The 25,041-nt window shown below is 38.2% G+C and overlaps 1 protein-coding gene across 1 annotated transcript in view; it reads left to right on the forward strand.

Annotated features, from left to right (window-relative positions):
• Positions 1–21,191: 21,191 nt before the first annotated feature.
• RNF180 (ring finger protein 180) overlaps positions 21,192–25,041 on the forward strand; it is a 77,573-nt gene continuing 73,723 nt past the window's right edge. The window contains 2 exon segments of the mRNA XM_027887718.1: positions 21,192–21,313; positions 21,447–22,176. Of these exon segments, the coding sequence (XP_027743519.1) occupies positions 21,192–21,313; positions 21,447–22,176 (852 nt within the window).

Raw genomic sequence — 25,041 nt, forward strand, 5'->3', positions numbered from 1 at the left:
ACCTTATATTAATTACCTTAAGAGAGAAGGAAGGAAAAACTTGAAATTAATATCTTCAAACACGTAGTCATTAAAATTACTGAAGTCTTCAAAACTGTTTTCCAGATGAGTAAGAAACAATTCTCAGAAATACTTCCAGATCTTCCAAGTTTTTGGCAATAAAATTCCAACTACTTTTTGTTCTGTACCTTCATTATTTGGCTCTTTGACTTTTTTTTAGCTAGAATCTGCAGCACAACAGATGTAGTATGTGACAAGCAGAATTCTGCGTTATCAGGAGGAAGAATGAGACTGCTCCAGAATATAAGAAGACATCAAGATAATGGATAAAGAATGTTCTAAGAATTAGCAACTGCAATACAAAACTTATGTCTTAAAAAAAGAATTCCATTACCATCACTGGCGATGACATGAAATGTTTGACTACTTATCCCAGACTTCTGCAGAGTCTATTTAACTTTGACAAGTATGATTAACATTTAAATGTCTTGCCTTCTATGTGTTTAAGACTTTCTTTAATATCTTTATATTTAAGCAAGTAGGAAATTGCCCTTGAGAATACGAGTTAATTATTTTCATTCAGCTACATCACTGTATTAATTGTAATGTATGTAATTGTTTTAAAGTAAAGCTAATTTATCTCCCCAGAGTACCTGAAGTCAAGATTTGCACTTTGAGCATCTGTACTAGTTGGCCTAAATTGGATGGGTACACACAGAACAAACAGGAACCTGTTTTAGAGTGATATTCAGAAAACCAATTTGTAAGCTGCCTGTTTTATGTCTTTGGAATTTCTCTCTTATAACACCCAACAAAGATTCCTGCAGTAATGTATATTGTCAGTGATTTTTAGTGTGCATTTGCACTTTTAGCTTGTTTTTTATTGCCTAATTCAAGTGAGAAGATGCACTCATAGATGCAATTTAAGAAGCAGGATCACTGCTTTCACTCAAGTAAATCCTGTGACTGAGACCTGGCAAATGGTTTTGGGGCCTTAGAATGCGAAGGGTTTTTAAAATGAGCATCATTACTTCTGATTGAGTTTTGAGGGAAGGAAAAGATTTGTGTATCGGCTGGTCTTAGGGTACTCAGTCACATGTCAAGGAGACAAGGTCATTCAGGATGGCTGCTCTGAAGGGGGGAATAAGTGAGCCTTACCAAGTGCGATTCTTACTAACCTTCATTATGCCAGTGAACAAAATTACATAATCTCTCATGATTCACTTGATAAACTGTAAGTTTAGTTAAATGTGTCTATGTACCAGTTGCTGTTGCCAGCCAGGAGAGAATAGCTTGCTTCCACATTCATAAATTATCTTAGCCTATAAGGTATCTTGGGCACATACAAACTGACTAGTTGAAATGGTTCATCATATATCAAAAATTGAGTATCGAAATTGTTTGGAACAGTGCAATCTCACTTGGGACAAAAATGTACTAGGAATCTATGATGGTTTTGGCTTGGGTAGAGTTAATTTCCTTCACAGTGCCTAGTATGGGGCTGTGTTTTGGATTTGTGCTGAAGACAGGGTAGATAAGAAAAAGATGTTTTTGTTATTGCTGAGCAGTGATTACACAGCTCAAAATGACTGCACAAAGCAATTACACAATTTTCTGCTTTTCACACTGCCATGCTGGCAAGGAAGTTGTGGGTGTATGGTAGACTGTGAGGAGACACAACTGGGACAGGTGACCCAAACTGATCAAAGGGATATTCCAGACCATATGACATCATGCTCAGTACATAAAGTAGGGAAAAGAAAGAGGAAGGGGGGGGGATGTTTGGAGTGATGGTGTTTGTCTTCACAAGTAATTGTTATGTGTGAGAGGGCCCTGGTCTCCTGGAGATGGTTGAACACCTACCTGCCCATTGGAAACAGTGAATTCATTCCTTGGGTTTGTTTTGCTTGTGTGTGGGGCTTCTGCTTTTCCTATTAAACTTTCCTTATCTCAACCCACCAGTTTTGTAGCTTTTACCCTTTCGTGTCTCTACCCAGTCGTGTTGGGGGGGAGTGAGCAGCCTCCTTGGTTACTGGCTGGGGTTAAACAATATCAGAACCACAGTAAAAAGTTCACAGAATGTACAATTCTGTACAATGTACAGAATTAAATCTCTCATGAGTGCTCCCTGGCACAGTTCAGTTTACTAGAAGGTTTTGAAAAGACAGTTCATGATACCAGTGAAGTTCTTTTATCCTTTTGAACTGCTTAAGGTAGTTTATCCTGTTAAGCATTGGCATATTCTGGACAGTGATGCAAATGTCTCTCTATATGAAGAGTAATGGCTACACCTACTTCTGGGAATACCAACTGGGGGAGGAACATGAGGAATGCATGAGCAATTTATATTGTGTTCTGTAGTTTCATAAACTTTTTTAAGCTTTTATATAGTTTTATAGGTATTATAAGTTGTAAGTGCCAAGATGGCAGCGAGTCTTTTAGCTAGAACAAAAGAAAATCAGTGCCAAGAAGAAGGTGGAGTTTGATAAGGTAAATAATTGTCTTGTTACCTGTTAATAACCAATTATAAATGTATTTGTAATGTATGTTTACATCTGGAGAGTAACTTGTAACCAATTATGTGCTTCTTGTTTTGAGACCCTGTATAGAGAAACTATAGAAAGTCTGAGCTCTCCTAATAAACTGGATGTATTGTGAGATCTTATAGGTCGTATACATGTGTCCCTGAGTCCCTCCGCCAACAACCAATCATTAAGACAAGGGGTGTGTTAGGTAGTTATCAACTGAAAAAAAAAGATAGAACTGCTTGTTGTTTTTCTCTGCAAGTGATATATATAACTGCATCCTTGCATGAGCAGTTCGCTGCATTTCTGTGCAAGAATATTAGTAGATACATAGTAAACAGTAGGAAGAGGTTTTTTTCTAACATTCCTATTCACACTTGAGAGTTGAAGAGAGCCAGACAGTCTGATACAGCAGCACTTCTCTGGAGTTTCCACAAAATTAGCAGAAGGAAGAAAGGAACAAAGCCTAGTCTCATCCTGAATTCTTAAAGGTATTCTGACCAAAAGAAAATGACTGATATTAGAGAAGTTTACTTTTGACTGACTTAAGCATGTCTTTATGATCCATGCCCTTGCTGCTTATCTGAAAGGTAAAAGGATTTGAGGTATTACTGCTAAAGCTGCATTTAAAAGGAAAAAGTATCTTAAAGATGAAAAGGATGTACTTAGACTGATATTTTTTTATTCCCATCTACCTTCTAGACCATCATGTAGTTTCATATAAGCCTAAAAGATTCTCAAATCGGTAAAAAGTAGAACTAATGAGCTTTCCAGCAGAAACCTTCAAGGAGGCATAAGAACAAATAAAATAATCTTACTTATGATGCTTTCACTGTGAAAGTACTTTAAGACCGATAAGTGTCAAATGTTATGAAAATCCAGTTCAATCAAACAGATCAGTGGTCTATCTGTGCATTTTTCGTATCTCTTTAAATTCTACCTAATACGTGAACTTTGTCTCTGCCATTTTTCTGTTGTTTGAGGGGTTTTTTCTTGTTTTGTTTTGATTAGATTTGTTTTTTTACCAATGATAAAAAATTTCCCTATTTTCTGAATTTCAAAGATTTCTATCAGGACTCGCTTAAACTTTCTGTGCTTAGCAGTATTGCAGATCAGGCCCTTCAGAGTCCATTTCTCCTAACTGCAGCTGCAATTCTGAGCTTGAAACCTCTCTGTGATCCAGATGAGGATGCAGATCAGTGATATGCAACAAGAGTTCAGAGAAAAGGCTTGAAGTGCCTCTAAGATCTTAACTCTGTAGTCAAATGTAGACAATTGAAATACTAATACTGTCAATTATATTATATTAAGTTGTGAAAAATTAATCTGAAAGGATTTTCCAGGGGGATGGCAAAGCATTAGGCCTTGAGGGTGCTATTCTCCACTAAGAGCACTGTTGCAAGCTTTAGAACTCAATGTTGTATTTGCTCACCACTGGAAACTCCTGTCCTCCAGTTAATTGGTTCCTTCATCCAGTGAGGAGTTTCAGATGAGCAAGCCCAGGTATGAAGCAAATTTCAGCCCAGCTAATTTTATTACAAGACAGTAGAAAAATCCCTTTCAACATGGGCTAATGGGGTGGGTAACCTGTTTGTCATTCAGTAAGCAAAAAGGGAGCATGTAAGTCTTGGAGCAGATGGTAGATTTATGCTGCAGTCTGTGTTCTTTTATTTATACGGATGTATTATCATATGTGCTGCTGCTGTTTTACCATCCTTCTTTTTTGATTACTGATACAACTCTATTTGAATGCAAGAAGGGTTAGTGCTCAGTGTAATGAACCCAAGACAGGTTCCAAAAGAGCGATAAGCAGCACACTCATCCTTAACATGAAGATGGTACCAGATCAAAAGTTAAAGCTATATATGAAAGAAATTATCAAATTGATTTAGTTTTCTAGTCTTTGATATGCTGTGCCCTGGGATTTGAATTCTCCAAAGAAGCGGGTAGAGGCCATCACAAGCTTTTAAGAGCATTCATGTTAGATTAGCATTATTTAGCATTAGTATCAACATTTAGTCACACACTCAAATCCATAAGGCAGCTGGCAACTTCTGTAATCCTTCTTGGGTGCACTGTAAGATAGGTGTCTCCTCTGTGCCTCTTCATTCCAAGCTGCAGTACTATTACTCCTATTCTTTCTCCATCCCCTTCTTAACTGTCTTGTTCTTCATCTCAGGTAGCTGTCTTCCACCAATGGGGGAGGACCAGCCAAAAGGCAGATGTATTCAACCAAAAATGAAGTGCAATATACCCTTAATTTCCCTGAAGGGGTAAGGGCCTCTCATTAGGCTGCAGAATAAGTAAGAGACTTAAAATATTTCAGTGCAAGTCAGAAATCTTTTTGGAATAAAAGCAGCCCAGAAGAGATCTATGTTTTCCATATCAGTTCTAGAAGACTGAAAAGAGGCTCTGTTTGACAATTTATGGCTTACTGTTCTCTTGCATGCCTTTAAAATTAGGAAAAAGTTGGCTAGTGTCTAGCCCTTAAAAAACAATTATGGTTATGGTGCTGCGGAGTGCTCTGGGCTGGCACATAAAACTTATTGTCTTTCTGTGTTGTCTTTGTTTTAGTTTTGTCAGGGAAAAGGAGAATCCACCTTTTCAAGGGTCTGTTTTGAGAATTTTTCTTCAAGCAATAGTCTGGAATTAAAGAGGTTCATTGCACAGTATTGTTGTCATCACAGTCTTTTTCTATTCACAGGAAAATCTGTAACTTTTGGATAGTATAGGAGAACTAATAAATTGATTCTCAGGCCAGGTTTGGTATACCTCTGTAGTTTAGAACAGGTCATAATCTTTAACAGTCTGCAGAAAAGAACCCCAGTATGACCTGGAAAGTATACTGAGTGAAACATGCTGCCAGACCTACAAGAGGGGACAAGTGACTTTTTGAACCAGTGCCTACCCTTGTCACATCTTTGCACTGGAATATAAGATTTTTGTTTAAATTATATCTATGTGTGCAAATATTTATTAAGCATATATTCTTACACTCATTATTTCTTTCATCATTTCTCATTATTGGACCTTACTTTCTTAGAGCTCTTAGAAACTACACAATTACTGGACTTTGCAAACGTATTGGTAAGACATGATATTCCTACTAACAGTGTGCTCCTGGGCAATAAATGATTGTTTTAAATTGACATACAAGTTAACATCTTCATTTCAAGAATAATTTCACTCAAAGGCTTGTTAAGCATTGTAATGGGCTGCCTGGAGAAGTGGTGGAATCACAATCCCTGGAGGTGTGGAAGAACTTACTCGACATGGCACTTAGTGCTATGGGTTAGTTGATATGGTGGTATTCAGTCAAAGGTTGGACTCAATGAACTAGGATGTCTTTTCCAACCTTAATGATTCTCTGATTCTATGGAACAAAACAAGCAATAGCACTCATCTTCTCCTTTTTAAGCTCCTACAAGTATTGAGTTGACAGCTAATTATAACAAATATAAATGCTGACTACAGAAACTGTAACCAAATCCACTAAAGATACTCTACGTAACTATCTAGGACAATGCATGACAGAGCAAGGAAAGTTCTTTGAAGATGTCTAATTGGGAAATAACACCTCTAAAATAACTGATTTTTACTAATAGTTGTTGTATTTAGGAAGATCTTACTAATGAATACTAAGTTTTCCTATTTCTTTCAGTAGGTTCTACTCTCCTTTGAAGCCTGCCAAAAGCATTTAACAAACAATAACATATTAATTTTCAGGAAAAAATTGCTGTTCAGTTCACAAACCATACATTTTAATTTCCTCTTGAAAATATACAAAAGATTGAATATAGGCTTTTTAGTCAATTTACATTAGCAGTCTCTTCTACCATACACTATTTTCCTTGGAAAAAGCATCCCTGGAATATAAACAATGCCAAGGGCATTCTGTATTTTGGAGGATATTTTGAAGACAGTTTGATGGTGAGACATTCATGAGAGTCAGCATACATGATTAAAGTGTAGGTGACAAAGCTCACATTAAAAAACCCTGTATTTCATAACACAATTATCTAAAATTAACCTTGAGGTGACACTGTAGGAGATGCTTTTTGATGCCCCCAAATCAGTGAAAATTCATATAGGTAATGAAAATATTCCTGTGGGTGAAGATGAAGCAAGTAGTTATAGCTACATGTCTGAATAAAGTCTCTCTCTTGGTCTGATTCTTGTAAATACTTAAGCCATTTATATCATAATACTGGGATGCTGTCTGCAGACGAATTATGTCTATTTTTAGAGAAGGTTAGCCTTCTGAAACATGGTTTGATTTTTTTTTTTTTTCTAGTCCTATCATTTAGCCCAAGATAGACTATCAACCCCTTCCCCAGAAACCTGTTCCTTCTGCCAAAAAAAATTTTTTTCCTTAATTCAATATCAAAATAATTGCAGGAGCTAGAGCCAAAATTGGCTAGTGGATCACCCACTACTCATCTTCCTGCCAGTATTTCAGTTTTCACTTGTTATTCATGTTATTCAGACCCGATGGTATGGAGAAATCTTTATGTTAATCTTCATGTTCTTTTGAAAGTGCCAGTACATACAATCTTTGCCACCCCTTAGTACTTCAGTTTTAATTTTTTTAACTGCTAACAACTTCAATTTCCTTTATCTTTTGAAGTTTTGTTTTTTGTTTAGATCTACATTACATGTATTCTAGTCAACAAAAGAAATTAAGAGGAAAACATTGCCTACTATCATCTGCCTTTCTGAGGAAAATACAAATTTAGTTAATGTTACCAAACCACTAAATCTGAGCCTTATTTTCAGACTGCAACAGACTGTGAAAATAAGTCACAGGGGTTCATCACTTGATATAATGCATCTATTTTTTTAGATGACAATACCTGTATTGCTCAGATGGCTCCCATTTTGAAATGTGATTTTTAAGAGAGGCATTCAATATGGCATGAAGCATAACAGATCTCCTGCCTCAGCTGTGGTTATGGTGAAATTACTACAATATTTTGGAATTAATTATGATGAGCAAGACGTTTTTGTATTCTCCCTTTGAATTTTATTACTAGATATCTTTTAAATAATGACCAAAGGCGTGTTAAGTTCTATGGTGACAGGTGCTGAACAAATACATAATATATTATTAAACAATGTTGATAATTTTCAGAAGGACTTGCAACAGGGTTCCATCTTTTGTGTTGAACTCTAGAAGTACTGATTTCCAGATGTATTAAACGAGTAATTGTTGTGTACACTTTATAACATGGTCTTGATAACTTGAGAAAATGTTATAAAAACAAAGTTATCCTTTCTTCAACAAAATAAAATATTCTTTCACTATCCATCCCAGTGACAACAGTTTAGGTAAATATTACTTTGGCATTTGGCATGACCTAAAGATCAACAACAGTAAGCCTCCTTACTTTGCCAAGTTTCAACCAATCTGTACATATTACAGATTGGACTACCAACCCAGAACTCTACTAGGTGTGTTTTAGGTTGTGATTTAGTATTCCCTTTTTTTGCTTTCTGGAAACAGCACTATTCTATAATTTCACTTTGTCTTGCTTTTGATCAAAAATGGCATCCTAGAAATTGCCAATCCATAAATTGAAACATTATTTGAATCATTAACAGGGCACATTGAAAGGTATTTTTTCTACTTTTTTTTTTTTTTTTTTAAATCCTGACACTTATCTCCCCAAAACTAGTTTGAATAATTATTCTTTAGCTCATAATAATCAAGTCCATTAATTTTCTTTCTAATCTAGAGGTACAAAAGGATTGTTGCCCAGAAGCCTTATTTTTAATAGAACTGAAAATTAATTTGAGTAAATTATGGAAGAAGGGGAGGATATGAAGCATAATCAAAAGCTGGTTTGGGTCATTTTAATTGCTGTGCTGTTATTCAGATCAGTCAACTTCATATCTCATTTCTGTTCACTCTTCCGTGTTTTCAGTAAAAACAGAAAGAAACTCATAGCTAAATAATAGTTCAGTACAGTCAACACCTTTCTTAGTGCTCATTAAATCTAGAGACCAATGATTGCTTTTTCAGCTTTTGGATAAGTCAGCTTGACTCTCCTATTCATTCCCAGGAGTGTACCTTGGGAAAATCTTTGGAGTCATTAAGAAAAAGCATTGTGCAAAAACATCTAGAGATTTTTACCTTGCTGCTTCCTCAGAACATACTGATCAAATGTAGATTCGTAATGTTCCAGACACTAACAATTAATTAATTACTCATTACATAGGTCAGCTTTTATGAGTAGTTTGTTTTTAAATTTTTTTTTACATAATTTTCATAGTTAGTGTGAAAGATTTGTTAAGCAATAAGCATTTCATCAAGATGATGCATTATTTCAGTTTACACTTAAATGAACTGATCCAAAAAATTACATCTTCCAGTAATTAAATAAATTTCCCTATTACAAACTTAATATCACTTCATCAATACTTGATTTGTAGCAATCATAGAGGCAAATATCACCACCATTGGTTAAAATTTTCTTCTCAGTAATGTCTCACACTTCTAGTCAGCTGGGTTTTGGCTGGAATAGAATTTGTTTTCCTCCTAGTGGCTTGTACACTGCTGTATTTTGAATTTAGTAGGAGCATAATGCTGATAACACACTGATGGTTTAGTTGTTGCTGAGCAGTGCTTACTCTGAACCAAGGACTTTTCAGCTTCCTGTGCTCTGCCAGCAAGCAGATGTATAAGAAGATGAGAGGGAGTGTGGCCAGGAGAACTGATCCAAACAGACCAAAGAGAGATTCCATATCACAGAAATATCATGGCCAGTATATAAACTGGGAGAGTTGGCTGAGAGGGACTAATTGCTAATGAGGGATGGGCTGGGCATTGGTCAGTGGGTGGTGATTGATTGTATTGTTCGTCACTTGTTTCTCTTGAGTTTTATTCTTCTCTCTCTCTCTCTCCCTTTCCTCACAGTTAGTACTAGTAGTAAGTAAGTAAGTAAGTAAGTAGTAGTAGCAGCAGCAGTAGCAGAAGGAGCAGCAGCAGCAGCAGTAGTACTAACAGCAGTAGTACTAACAGCAGTAGTAACATTTCATTTTGTTTCATTTATTAAACAGTTCTTATCTCATCCCATGAGTATTACTTTTTAAATTATGATTTTCCTACTCAGTGCAGGAAAGGCAAGAGAGGAGTGAGCTGCGTAGTATTTAGTTACTCACTGGGGTTAAACCATGACACCAGTCAAATGTTATTTCTGAATTTTACCTCCTAAATTATTCTAATTTTTTATTAGTTAAATAAGAATTACAGTCATTTCAAGATAGTACTTTCTGTTTAGGTAGTTTACATGTTGTGGTTTAGCTATGTCATACATCTCACAAGCGTTAGTCTGGTGCCTGTGCCAGCATGCTGATGCTTGCTCCTTGAGGCTGGAGTCAGGGCATTCCCAACAGAAGGGTATTGGCTGAGGAAATCACTCCCTCTGCTGGATGTTCGAGCCCCCTGCTCTTACTGCAATCAACCCAGCATTTATCAGATGGATCTCAACTGATGGTTTACATTTTCCTATCTGTTGGTGGCCCAGTGCCTGAAACCACAGCCAGTGGTCATCTAATACGTATGCCTATAGTGAGACAAACATACTCTCCAGATGTTTCACCTGAGCTCAGAAAATTAAGAGACAGAGAGAGGTTTAAATAGAAAGGGAAGATACTTTGTAAACAAATCACAGAAAAAAGCAGTGCTAGATTCAGGAAAAAAAAAAAAATCCAAATAAGAGAAGGGTAGATAAAAACCAGAACAAAAGAATATTATTAATTTGACAAAATCAGAGGTATATGTGTAAATGGAACAAAGAAAATGTTTTAAAGCAATTACTGCAGAAAGCATACAGAAGCTAAGCAGTTATAAGAAGTGCCTAAAAAAATGCAATTAAGAGAAACATGGAAAATACAAAAAAAAAAAAAAAAAACACAACAAAACCAAAAGCCATATACCTAAAACTGGACAGCAGCCTTCTAGTACCTAAGAGGCCTACAAGAAAGTTGGAGAGAGACTTTTTACAAGGGCAAGTAGTGATAGGGCAAGGAAGAATGGCTTTAAAGTGAAAAGAGGGTAGGTTTAGGTTAGATATTAGGAAGGAATTCTTCTCCCTGAGGGTGGTGAGACCTGGAACAGGTTGCCAAGAAGAGCTGTAGATGTCCCGTCCTTGAAAGTGTTCAAGGCACGGTTGGATGGGACTTTGAGCAACCTGGTGTAGTGGAAGGTGCCCCTGCCCAGTGGAGGGGTTGGAACTAGATGATCTTTAAGATCCCTTCCAATCCAAGTCATTCTATGATCCTGTGTCTATCCAAGGACATGCTTTCTGCAAGGCAATGTGATAAATGCATGTATCAGGTGTAGTGTAGGATTATAACTGTACCAGATAACCAGCTTACATCAGGGCTGTACTAGTCTCGGTCATTTCAGGAGATGCCTGTGTCCCAGGATCACTCAGAAGTATCCAAAGCATTTCAGATATGCTGCCCACACATAGTGACTAATCAGAAACAGAAAATGTTAGGGCAAATGTGTGAATAGGAGGGAGAACTCCAGTCCAGAAATTTCTCCAGCTGTTCTCCTTGAGCACTCCAAGTACTAGCTCCAGTATGCTCTTGCTGCCAACCTGACAAAGGCAATACCCCAGGTGAAGAACATGACTCTTTGGCCCACTGATTAGCTTTTCTAGCATATTGCCTGGCTGTGAGAACATAAACAGCACGAAGGACTTTCTAAGTTTATTTACTTCTAGCTTTAAAGGACACCTTATAATCCCTGTAAAATACATGACAAATTAATTCACAATGATTTTGTTGTGCTGCACTAATCATGGAGGAAGCATAGGCTCCCTTGTAAAGTACAACACTGTTAATACAGAAATCAATGAATATTGTTTCACATTTTTCATTAATATTAAGAATTTAAGAAAGTGGGGGGAAAGTGCATCAAACCAAAACTTTTAAATGTACACAATCACAGATCTTAGGTTCTTGCATAAGGGATAAAGAAGAGCTGTAGCAAGTATTTGGCACATTTTGAAACAGTGGTATCATGGCCCAAATTAAAAAGCATTGGCTGAAGACTGACATCTAATATAAAGTTATGATTACATGCCAACTGTATACTGCATTGCCACTGTTATGCTGTAGCATCGTTTAAGAGTTCCAGTCACAGGTCCAGTCTCTGTCATGCTCATCCCTAAAGATACATACCAAAAAATCACTGCACCTGCCCTGGAGATTTTCAGTTTGAGTAATGTGAAAGGACCATCAAAATGGATGATGGAAGTGGGAATTACACATGCTACTTTATTATAAAGAGTGTACAGATCATGTTGGTTGTAAATATTATCTTGTAAAGTTTTCATGTTATTTCTGTTATGTCTTGACTGACTGAACATCTGCTGTTTGAAAAGAAATTTTACAATCTTTAGCTTTATTGAAATAAGACATCTCAAAAACAACTTAATTAAGAAGGGAAAACAGTGGGAAAAATTGAATGGAAGAAAATCTCCTTTCAAGTAACTGGCTAACCTCCAATATTCTATGTGTGAGTGAACAATTCATATTCTAAGCTTAATTTCAATACATTCAAAATCTTAATAGAGGCATATGAAGATGGTTAGGGGACTGGATTACCTCTCTAATGAGGAAAGGTTGTTTAGCCTGGAGAAAATATGACAGGGGATCTTATCAATGCATACAAATACCTTAGGGTCCGTAGTCAGGAGGATGGAACCAGACTTTCTTTGTTGTGCCCAGCAACAGGACAAGGGGCAGTGGGCACAAACTGTAACACATGAAGTTCCATATGAATATAAGGAAAAACTTCCTTAAAACTTCCTTCCAGTACCTGACGGGAGCCTACAAGAAAGGTAGAGAAGGACTTTTTACAAGAGCATGTAGTGACAGGACAAGGAGATATGGCTTCAAACTGAAAGAAAGTGTGTTCAGGTTAGATATTGAAAAACAATTCTTTACTGTGAGGATGGCGAGCCAGTGGAATAGGTTGCCCAGAGGAGCTGTTGATTCTCATTCCTGGAAGTGTTTAAGGCCAGGTTGAATGGAGCTCTGAGCAACCCGGTCTAGTGAAATGTGTCCTTGCTCATGGCAGGGGATTTAGAACTAGACGTCCTTTAAGGTCCCCTCCAACACAGGCCATTCTGTGATTCAATGATTCTTTGCTTTGAGGGTGACAGAGCACTGGAACAGGCTGCCCAGAGAGGCTGTGGAGTCTCCCTCCCCAGAAGTATTCAAAACCTGCCTGGATGCAATCCTGTGCAACCTGTTTTATGTGAATCTACTTTAACAAGGGTTCAGACTAGATGACATCCAGAGATCCCCTTCAACCCTAGCCATTCTGTGACTTTGTGATTCTGTGAAAAGACTCAGTTTCCTACCATTTATTGGTACCCAGTATTTATGAACTTAGATGTTTCTAGAGTCATTTAACCTGCCTAATATAATAAAATCCTAGAATAATAAATTAATAAATTTCCATGGGCCCGCTTCTGAAGCTTGTCCAGGTACCTCTGGATGACATCACATCCCTCAGAGGTATCAGCAGTACCACTTAGCTTGGTGTCATCTGCAGACTTGAGGGTGCACTTGATCCCCTGTCTATGTCATTGATGAAGATATTCATCAATATGCACCCAATATGCACTCCTGGGTAACACCACTGTTTAGAGTCTGTCTTTGTACAGACTCTAAATTATTGACCATTACCCTCTGGATGCAACCATCTAGCCAATTCCTTATCCACTGTCCATCCATGAAAGAGAGAAGGATATTGTGAGGGACTGGGTCAAAAGCTTTACAGTTGTCCACACAGATGACTTCCCTTGTCCACTGCTGTAGTCACTTCATCACAGAAGGCACCCAGGTTGGTCAGGCAGGACTTGCCATTGGTGGAGGTGTGCTGGATGTCTTGAATCACCTCCCTGTCCTCCATGTGCCTTAGCACAGCTAAGATCTAGGAGAATCTGATCCATGATCTTCCCAGGCACATAGGTGAAGCTGGCAGGCCAATATCTCCCAGGGTCCTACTTTCTCCCTTTTTAAAAATGGGTGCAATATTTCCCTTTTTTCAGAACCTGGGGACATCACCTGACTGCTATGACTTTGCAAATATCACAGGGGGGTTGGCAACGGCATTGGCCATTTCTCTCAGGACTCCGGGATGCACCTCATCAAGCACAACTCATTCTTCTTCTCGGTTGTTACTGGATGTGCTAACATATATTTCCCTGATGGATTTGTTTCCACATAGTAGAAATCAGTAAAGTATTTGGGTGGTTATTGTAAAAAGAAAAATCTTTTCTAAAATTACAGATTTTTCATAAATGACGGTCTGAGTTTAGATCCTCTGTGTTTTTCAGTAGAAAATGTAGATTTGCAAGTGAAGGGGGTTTTGTTTGTTTGTTTTTAATAATGAGCATGTCTCTATTATTAAGACTTAAGAAAAAGCATAATCTGTTAGGGGTGCTAGAATGTCTGGATGTTTGGTTGGTATCAAAGATCATCTCCTTGTAGCAGTTCCTATATTTCAAAGTTCAAAAAATTTTCCTTTGTCTGCATACAAAACACAGAAATATTTTATATGCCACGATGTGAGGAAGCTATCACATAAAGAGATTGTAGGAATTGTTTTCTTTACAATTTTTCCTTCCCCTCTTCCTTCTCCCTTTACTCTCTTCTTTTCCTTCTTTTCCTTTTCTTCCTCTTTCCCACTGTTTAATCTATTTATTTTATGGTAATAATGGTAATTAGATCAAGTTTCAAACATATGAGGAAAGACAGGGTTTCTGGAAATTCAGTCTGCTATAGATTTCTGTCTCATATCTTTTAAAATTCTGCTGAACAGTGTGAAATACTCATTACCTGATTATTCATTACCTATAAATCCTGACTTTTTTTTAATATTTGGAAAATCTTGTGAATAAATCCTTATGACTAACTCCTATGTATTTTGGACTCACTCAGCAGTACTTGTGTCCTGCAAGACTGACAGGAAAGCCTGTATATCCCAGTGTGGACTTATATGATGCATACAAACAGTCAAGTCTACTGGGCTAATGGGGTTGCTTAACATCAGGATGCTTAGTCCATTCTAAGTCTGGGTTTGGCAAAACAAACAGAAGTCAGGTGAGTCGGATGGAAATAAAATTTAATGGTAGACAGCTGCTGTCTTACAGAACATGTAGGAGACGTGTCCCAGGGATCCTGTGTTGTACTCTGACATACGTGGGCAGAGTGAACCCACTGTGATTGGTCAGAAGAGTCACGTGTTGCCCGAGGGTATATAAGGGGGATTTTTTTCTGTTATTAAAAGATTTCGTTGTTGGGAACCCGAAGTGCCGGGTTGTGTCTTATTATATTACATTAATAAGTCACAAGAACAGTGTGCTGCATGATCACATTTTCATTATCTTTTTTGTAATGATTTTTATCCGCAGACTTCCCCCCATTGCTAACAGCAGCTATTTTTTCAGTGCCTCACTAAAAATTTTGACATTAAGGAAAGTTCACAGCCTCAGCATAACTTAGGTTTCATGATAGAATTAATGGGTGTATTTTTTATTATATACACAAAAGAGTGAAATTACATATGATAACTGAATGAAAACACTGTGAGATCTGTCAGGAGAATTCATATTCATCATGTTTCAGTAATAATGAAAATATTATGCATAATCAAGCATGAGTGTAGGAGGTTCTTTTGACTACAACAAAAGAGTATTTGAACACTGTATCATGTTATAAAGCTTCAAAGTGTTCCGTTTTGTTTTTGCTATGCCATCAAATTGCAAACAGTAAGCTTAACATAGAATTTGTCAGACCACAATTTTCAACTTGGAAACTGTGAAATATGAATTCACACAATTTTCAAAAGAGTAAAGCTACTGTCTTCTTAAATGAAAAACAGATTACATTGTTTTCTTTAGCAGTCAGACAAATCACTAATTCTTTCTGTTCCTGTCTACTTAATGTTTGTAAGGCATAAGATTAAATGCTTTAGGCATACATACATTTATATAAAAGAAAAACACTACTTAAAAGTTAAACTTGAAAGCAATTTTTAGTTTAACAGGAAAGTAACATGACAAGAAGCTGGACATGTCTTGGTGATGTGCACTCGCAGCTCAGAAAGCCAACCATGTCCTGGACTGTATCAAAAGCAGTTTGGGCAGCAGGTCAAGGGAAAGTGTTCTGTCCCTCTGATCAGGTGAGACCCCACCTGCACCCAGCTCTGGGGTCCCCAACACAAGAAAAATACTCAGTTGGAATGAGTTCAGAGGAAGACCAAGATGACCAGATGTCTGGAGTACCTCAGCTGCGAAGACAGGCTGAGAGAGTTGGGGTCAGCCTGGAGGAGAGAAGGCTTTAGGGAGACCTTAGCACACTTTCCAGTGCCTATATGGGGCCTAAAAGAGAGCAGGACAGGGACTTTTTACTAGAACATTTAGTAAAAGGACACAAGTAACAGATTTAAACTGAATAGATGGCAGGTTTAGATTGGTTATTAGAAAGAAATTGCGTGAATTAGAAAGAAATCACGTGAGGGTGATTAGGCACCGGAACAGTTTGCCAAGGGAAATTGTGGATGCTCCATTCCTGTAAGTGTTCAAGGCCAGGTGGATGGTGCTTTGAGCAACACGGTCTAGTAGGAAGTGTTGCTGCCCATGACAGGGGAGTCTGGAACCAGATAATCTTTAAGGTCAGGCCAAACCATTCTATGATTAATTTATTTATATTTCAGCTGGAGAACAAGCCTGGTACAGGCAGGGATTAGCACTAATAACTGAAAGAAATTTTCACTGCTTTCTACCCATTCCTACTAAAAAAGTTAAATTGATAAATCTATAAAAGGAATGGATTTCAAACTGTTCTCATAAACTATATAACACTGGAATAAAAAATATATTTGCAAAGATTTAACTTAGACAACGGTAAAACAGCAGATGATTCTGATGTGTTATGAAAGATTAAATTTCACCAAATAGAAATTACTGTGCAGAGCTGTTCAGACTGTTTGAATGGCAGCATCACTGAAAAAACCCCAAACCCTTTTATATTCCCTCTGAAGGATATTTTACACTTGTTAAGAAATATTATTTTTACATACATATTAAGCACTGACAAGGCCGTGCCTCTCATGAGGCAGGAAATCAGGACTAAGAACACAGAGAAACAGTCATAAAGTAGCAAACCACCAAGGATAATCTTATTTTCACAGGAACTGTAAGATCCCAAAAAAAGCGCCACCACCAAATTCTGTAAACTTCATATCATACAGCTGTACTTCAAGTTATTTGGCATTTTTCCTCAACACTTTTCTTGGAAAGCTTTTCCAGTAATCTCCCTGGGAGCACAATTACAACTTTTCAATTTCCACCCAAAATTTCTTATTGGCAAATTCATTCCTAATTTGTTTTATATATGTGTATATACATACTCTAGGTTATATGAAGCTGAAATAATCTTTTATTTCCTCACTGATGTCCTATAAAGAAAAAGCTTTCTCCGCATTTGTTTTGCTGAACTGAATAAGCAAAGCTCTTTCGGTCTTTCCATAAGGCAGGCTCTATTCAGTTTTATCATCTTAGTATTACTTCTTCATTCCTAGCCTAGTTCAAATTTATCTATTGAAAAAATTATTATTGTCACTCCCTTTGATGTGATATTCACCTGTATGTACTGGAAATATACCCACAGTCCAGTGCACAATCTCTTTTTTCAAAGCTACATCACACAGTCAATGCACAGACAATCTGTGACCAATTAATATATTCCAATACTTTATCTCTTTATTGTTTTCATTGGATGAGTCCCTAGCTGATAACAGAAATTCTTGCCAGCAGTTTACAAGTCCACACCCATTTAGCACATAAATCCCACAAAGTGCTTTTTTAACATTCTTCACAAGTTCTAATCCAGCTTCAGTTTGAGAAGTTTTAATTGCTATTCCACATTCTAAAAAAAATTAGTTATATTTGCTGATTGGTAATTTTTAAATTCCTTTCTGTTCTATTCCTTGAAGATCTGTCTAAAGTACTTATTTAATTAGCTATCCATTTCATTCTAGCTTTATTTCTGAAAGCATTTTCCCTGCTTGGATATAAATTCTTGTTATTTTAATGAAAATTAACTTTATTTTCAGTTATCCTCTCCAAATTCCTTAGCAGTTCAGACTGGATGAATTTCTTTGACTTGTCTAAGCTCAGTCTTCAAGTCAAACACTTTACTGCAAGACACACTTGGTGTAAAACACTTAAGTTCATCCTTGAAAATCCCTGGAATTCCCTTTCCCGTGTGAGCTCCACAATTCTTTGGGCATCTTTTCCATCCCATATAGTCCCATAGATCATAAATTCTTTGAAGCCATGCCACCATGGAGAAAAAGAATATGTGCTTTTATTTTTAGCTGGACAACTAGCACGTTCTCCCAAGTTATGGGAAATATGAGATAAATAAGCAAGTTGAAGAGAGAAGTGGTTTTAGGTCTCTTTTCCATCTGAGTAGTTTTACTTCTAGGAACTAGCTCCCAAACGTGATAAACAATCAAGTTCACTGACTTACTTTATTTTTCTTCTTTATGGTGTTTTCTTTTATTCTCTCTCAAGACAGATAGATTCCTTGACCAGCAGTTCTTAAGCCCAGAAAGGATCCCTACATTTAACACAGTTCTGGATTCCATTCCAGGGAAAAAGCAATCACAAGGTAAAACTATATGAAGAATTCCTTTATTAGATCTAGTCTTAAGTGACTTAAAAAATGTTTTCTCTAGCTATAATCCACCCTGTCACCACACAGAGTAATCTTACATGGATTTGATTGGTTTTTAAAAAGAAGTAAAAGGAAAACAAATGTTTAGATAATTGATGCATATTCTATATGGGCTTTAGATTTCTTGTAGAAGTACAAATTTACAAATTCACAAATCAAATACAAACCATTACAAATTTATTACCAAGGATAATCTTCTTTTCACAGAAAGTGTAATATTAAAAAGGAAGTAAGTGCCACCAGTAACTTCTGTAAATTTCCTATCATACAGCTATACTTCAAGTTAGTTGGTTTACAAATCAAATGTAAACCATTATCTTCACGTACAAGGGGGTGAAATGTCATTTCTCACAATTTACATCGTAATAGGAAAAGCTTTTCAGTGATGTGCTGGATTGAAAGGCTGTATTTTCAATAGGCTAATGAAATACAAAAAAATTATAATTTCCATACAGTAAAAAAATTATTCTTTATGGCTATTGTAGTGCCTACTGTTACCAAAGATTATGCAGCAATTAATTCCCTAGTGAAGGGTGAAACAGGCCAGTGTTGCTCACTGGGCTTCTCCAAATTACAAAGCTGTTCAAGTGTGCAAGTTGCTTAGAAAAGAAAAAACCAACAAAACAGGTAGTGGCAGCAATAATTTTCCTCCTGTGCTCAGTATCAAGTCACGAAAGTTCTATCCAACAGTTTCTGTTTCTTCAGTCAATTGTTCTAATGTTTCCTCTGGGGCCGTTTTCTGAAATATTTTCCTCGAGAACAGATGACCAAATAATACATATGCAGGTCTTGGAGATAATCTCAGCTAATGGAGCAGCCTAATGAGTCAAAGAACAAGGGATTACAAAACTGGGTTAATACCTAGGGTAGTTATTAGTGCGTTATTGAACAGCTGCAGAAAATGTAACTTCTTCTATTGAAGGTGACACATTTTGGTGAAGAAAGGAGTTCTACAGGAATGACAATTAGGTCATCCCTTTTCCTAGGCAGCTACATCAACACTATTGGAAAGGAAACAATGCATTCCTTGTGTGATCACTGGAAAACATACCACTTGTTAGAGATGCTCATAGAGTACCTGTGAACTGGATATACTGTCCATGTGCTGTGAACATGAAAACAGTATATGCACAAATCAATATAGCCCTGCAGTGTGCTTCAGTGTTCAATTAAGCTCTGCATACAACCTTCAGTATAGTATTCCTGATATAGAATCCCTGTCACAGAACAGCAGAGATATTCTCTGGTTTCTGACTTGCTGTGTGTTAGTTTGGCACTGATCCTTTAAATGCTCACCATAGACTTAAGGGGTTATCCCAGTAAAAAGCATATCATATATATCCTGCCTCAGACTTAACTTCTGCATCAGGCTATTGTGAATCCCAAAGCCTATCGCAAAGCCAGAGCACAAGCAACATCCATTAACCTTCTTAATACATCCTCCCTAACCTTGCACAGTCCAGCTGCCCTGTCCTCATCCTGTGATAGGTGAACATTGTATGTAAGATAATAAATACAGTTAACCACACAGTACATATAATCTTACAGCAAAGTTTAATTTTTCCTCATTCCATTTGCTGTTACTGTGACATAAGCCTTATAGTCCCTTTAATTTCTTTCCCCCAGTGCTATCTTCTTGACTATTTCTCCTTAAGCATGGGATTCAATTCAATTAGTCTAACCCTACAGCCTACTTAAGTGGAAGCAAATAATATGCAAATATTTTAAAATCTCTCTACCCTAATATTTTTAACATTATTTGATGTAATAAGGTGAAGTCTTAAATTAGTCTTAAACTAGTCATTTTAATCTTAATTTTATTTTTTCCATTCATCTATTTCATTTGTTGCTATATACCTTTACAAATTAAGTTTGCTAAAAAGTGTCCTATAACCTGCAACTCTTTACAACTGATAAATACTGCTTTTTCTAACAGTCCTTTTAGTTTAAATTTGAGCGTACTGTAGCATGCTATAAATTACTTTAAAATAACAGTGTTTCTTCTATATATAATTACCATACAATCACAGCAGAGTAAAACAGAATTTAACTATTGTGAGCATCCTACTTATGTACTTTATTGAGTCTACACTGAGCAAGAAAAACTAGCAAGCACAGCATCTCACCAAATGTAATAATCAGGAAAAAAGCTCCTAAAAATTCTCTCCTTCAAAAATAAAGACAACAGGCTTTCTAATCATGGAGTGGGAAAATGGTTCATCAAAGCACAGGGGTTTGTTGGGTTTGGTTTTTTTAAATCCATCACATCCAATTATACTGTTTAAGCATAAACAAGGATAAAGTAATTTAGTTTGCTGTAATTACCGAAAGGTCTAAGGCTTTCTGAATAGATGTCATTATACTGTTATTCAAAATATTTGTGTCACACTGTTGTTTGAAAACTTTTCCCATGAACAGGATTCTAAATAGCATGAACTGAAAAAAACTATACTCTCTTCCAAGGAAAAAAAAAAAAAAAAAAAAAAAAAAAAAAAAAAAAAAAAAAAAAAAAAAAAAAAAAAAAAGGAAAAAAAAAAAAAAAAAAAAAAAAAAAAAAAAAAAAAAAAAAAAGAAAAAAAAAAAAAAAGTGGTAGTGCACTTCTGCCGCATGAGAGCCAAAATCTTACCTTGAATCCTACATTGTCCAAAAATGTAGGAGAAAGAGTGAAATGAAGGCTTCAGTGTGCCCAATCACCCCCAGAGGCCAAAAAGTGAACAGACTAATTTTATTTTCCTCAGTAATCTTCCAGCCTTTCTTACTCTCACATTGCTCTAGCAACAGACCCGCTGAGTCAGTTCCCTATCACAGCCACATATACGTTCCACACCCCAGCTATGCCTGGAAGACCTGTGTGTTTGAAGTGCAGCAACTGTCAGCAGACTGTGAGCTACGAAGACATGTTATCTCCAGTTCTAGTCACTGTATCCCCGCAAGAGGCCAAAACACCACGGAAGTGCAAACTGTCCCTGGGACTCGCCGGCTCGTTTCCCTTCGCCGCACCGCTGGCTCGCACCTGCCGGTCTCTCTGATGTCCTTGGTCCCTCTCTTTGACTGTACCATGTCGGGCATGAGAGAACGCATTTTTTTGTTGTTGTTTTTCCAGTGTCTATTGAAAAGTTTTGGTTGTTCCCTCAAATCTCTCTTCTCCACAGTCGCAGCCTGACGCCGGGGCTGACCCCACCCCAGCTCCATCCCTGCCAGTCAGGAGGCAACAGGACGTATTCCCTCCAGGGCTCGGCACGGCGCGGGCACTGCCCTCCTTCCCGCAGCAGCAGGGCTGGCCCTCGCCCGGCAGAGTCCCGGGCTCCCGAGAGGCGAGGGACGCGGCAGCTGCTGGGGAGGACCGAGCCCCCCCGGGTGACTCCCGCGGCCGGGCAGGGGCCGCGCTGTCGGAGCGCTTTCCACCGCCATTTGTCTCCCATCTCTTCCCGTTCGCAAGAGCACCTGCTGCTGCGCAACCCCTTCCCCGCCCGCTCCAGCGCCACCTCCCCCTGTGCGCTGCCCGATGAGCTGAGTGGGGCCGGGGGCGGGAGGCGCCGCCGCTGCCCGTGGGGCCGAGCCGGGCCCTGGCTGGGCGGGCGGGGGCACGGGGTAAGCGCGGAGGTGCGGGAACGCCTGTCCGCACCGCCCGCACCGGGCAGAGCCCAGCGCCCGCCCGAGGGGGCGCTCAGCGCGGAGGCGGCAGCGCTGCTCCCCTCGGAGCCCTTAGCGCCGCAGCCCCTGGGCCTGGCGGGCTCAGGGATGTTCGGGCACCGGCGGGCGCGGCCGCGGGCAGCAGGGCCTGCGGCGGTGCCCCCTGGTGACTTGAGGCCAGGAGCTCGCGTTGCGCTGGGACAAGGGCGCCACGTTCCTGCATATTTCGTCCTTTATTTTGTACAAGTGGTAATGTTTGTATGTGCAAGAGCATGAAACAGGCAGTGCTGGTCTTGGGATCTCGTGGAAGAAAGGGGCTACACGCCGATACGTGGCTCTGTAGACCCGCTGGGCCTGTTTCCTATCACAGCCACTTATATATTCCACACCCCAGCTGTGGCTGGAAGATCTATTGACTTCAGCATCATGCAGCAGGCGGTTTTAGCAACTTAAGCAATGCCTTGCAAATAACTTTTTTTTTTTTTTTTTTTTTTAACTGCAATTTAATTACATGCGTTAGTCTTGCTACAAGAGTATCACACTCTGGCCATCCTCTGTAGTCAAATACTGCCACGGTATGGAAGCTGTTCACGCAACAGCAGCAGAACTGATAGAACAGTTCATAGTCGAGAAGAAGCTACCACAGGAGCAGATGGCACAGCTCTTCATGCATCTTGCTGCTTTTCTTCTTTGGCAGCCTGGAGACAGTTCTTTAAATTTTCTTTTCCGTCTTCCCGTATAAGTGCTACTTTATTGAGAAACACTGTTTAAGTAGGTTTTAAGTGTTTCTTTAAGCAGGAATACTTTGGAGAGTAGAAAGTAGCAGTGAGTTTTTATGTGTACCTTAATGTCTTCCATGATGGTTTCTCTGTCCAGTGGAGTGTCAGCTTCTCCTTTTCTGTAAGCAGGAACTTCTGGTATGGACTCCTATTTGCTAGGAGTGCTCATCTAGCTTCTCTCTGTCATCCTTCTTCAAAGCTAACACTCATCTAATATTTTTTCAAGACTCTCAGTAATTAATGTTTAAGTTTCTGTGTCCTATTTTCTTGCTGCAACGTAATTATTATTGTAATTTTCATGACTGCAGTGTTCTGAAGGGATCACAGGTGATTTTCGAACAAAAAGACATAGATAACCACTTGTGCTATTGTATTCATTTTCTCATTTTTATGTATTTGGGAATGAAGGGCAAGTTAGTTGAAATACTAGATGAAATTGCAACACAAATTTAGGGGGTTTTCTTTAGTTCTTTGCTTTGAACATTCAAAAATTTCTCATTGGAGTTTTTTAGCACTCTTTTTGAAGAAGAAATGTCCAAAGCTTAATTTATTGTGCAATTTGAATTTTACAAGAAATTCAGATATAAATAGGCATCGTTCATTCTTTTTTTTTCCTTGAAAATTTATATAATCTGTCTGGTCTCCTCAGTGCTAGTGAAGCTTCACAGAGTTCATCATCCATCTTGTATTCAGCAAGAATGGCTGACCCATTTGAAAGAATTCACAAAATAACAGTGACAGTTGGAGACCAAGAAAGCATGATCTATGATAGAAAGAAAGATTTATTTAGCTTAAAGACAAGTTTGAAGGGGAGATAATATAAGTGTTTAAAGTTGTAAAATGCTTTTGCACAGAAGAAAAGGAGACATTTTGTTCTTTGTATTCACAGGAAAAAAATGGAAATTACTGGAAAATACTGTTTAGGTGTTAGGGAAAAAGTTAAAATAATAAAAGATAAGAAGGTAATGAAATAGTTTTAGAAGGTTGTGAAATCTTCATCAAAGGTGTCTAAGAGAAGGCTAGGCAAATCCTTTTCAAAAAAGGGAACTGAGACTGACTTGGAAAGAAAGTCTTAGGACTTTGCTATTGGTTTTACTGGTCCTGAATCATAGGGAAGGGTTTAAAGGTCATCAAACAAAAGCCTTCAAGGAGCACAGGCTTTTTAACTCAGGTATGTCTACATGCTTTTTAGGAGGCAAACATGAACTCACACAAAGCAACTGATCTGAAAGCAGTATAGACACAACACACATGGCCCAGTGTCAAGCTGAAAAGGCCCAGTCAGGGTGATACTATTTTCTGAGTTCCAAATTGAAAACGTCTATCTCTATGTTGGCAATTTTTTTCTGAAAGACAAATCACTTAAACTACATTTAACTACAAACCCACTTCAAAATCCTGTGTTCATATGCTTTTATTTGAGTTCCAATTGAAGTTATGTGCAAAGAAAAATAGCAGTAAATGGTGATGTGATAAATCAGAAACATCTCACTTGCTGTTCTTTAATAGAAACCTCTGCAATGTGTTAATATGTATTTTTAGTGTTTCTTCTGTTCTTTGTGAGAACTGCAAAAGGCACATCCCCTCCCCCTGTTTCCCAGGAGACAAGAAAAAAAAAAGCAAAAAGGAGCTCCTTACCCCCATATCCCAGGAGACAAGATTCTGAGCCATTAACAAGAAAGCAGCTTCTTTTGTGCTCCTTAACTGCTCACTTAACAAACCTGCACACAGTGGGCAGGGGGAAGGGACAAATTCCTGCCTAGTTTCCAAGAACCAGCAAAACCATGACATTATCCATCCCTAATTTTTTCCTTTCCCATGCCACCATGCTCTATCAAATTAAACTTTTTGAACTCCATACATACATGCATTATACTAAACTATGTACACATCCACATACATACAGTACAAATACAGATACAGAATTATGGCCTGTTCACCCGAAGATAATATCTCCTTCAGGTATGCACCGGGTTTCTCCATCTTCTTGCATCACTACCATGTGAAACCGGGTCCTTGGGCAAAAACAATTCCACTAATGGATTTGCCTTTGCTCAAGGCAGGGTTAACCCAAACTGTTTTACCTAACATACCTCTCATGTAAATCACTGGGACTTTGTCTCCATCTACTGTGTGAAGGGACTGATTAGGCAGGGCCAGCTCAATTAACGGAGCCTCTAGTGTTGACTAACCATGTAACCTTTGCTAGGTGCTGATCTCAGTGTTTGAAAGTCCCTCCACCTAATGCTTTCAGGGTAGTCTTCAACAGTGGGAGCCCCTGGTGGTCTAGGGGAAATGACACTGCACTGTCACTGCAGAGACCCGGGTTCAATTC

The sequence above is a fragment of the Empidonax traillii genome, unplaced genomic scaffold, assembly GCF_003031625.1.
Source record: "Empidonax traillii isolate 1590-97213 ecotype Southwest subspecies unplaced genomic scaffold, ASM303162v1 scaffold220:size741200, whole genome shotgun sequence".
NCBI lineage: Eukaryota > Metazoa > Chordata > Aves > Passeriformes > Tyrannidae > Empidonax > Empidonax traillii.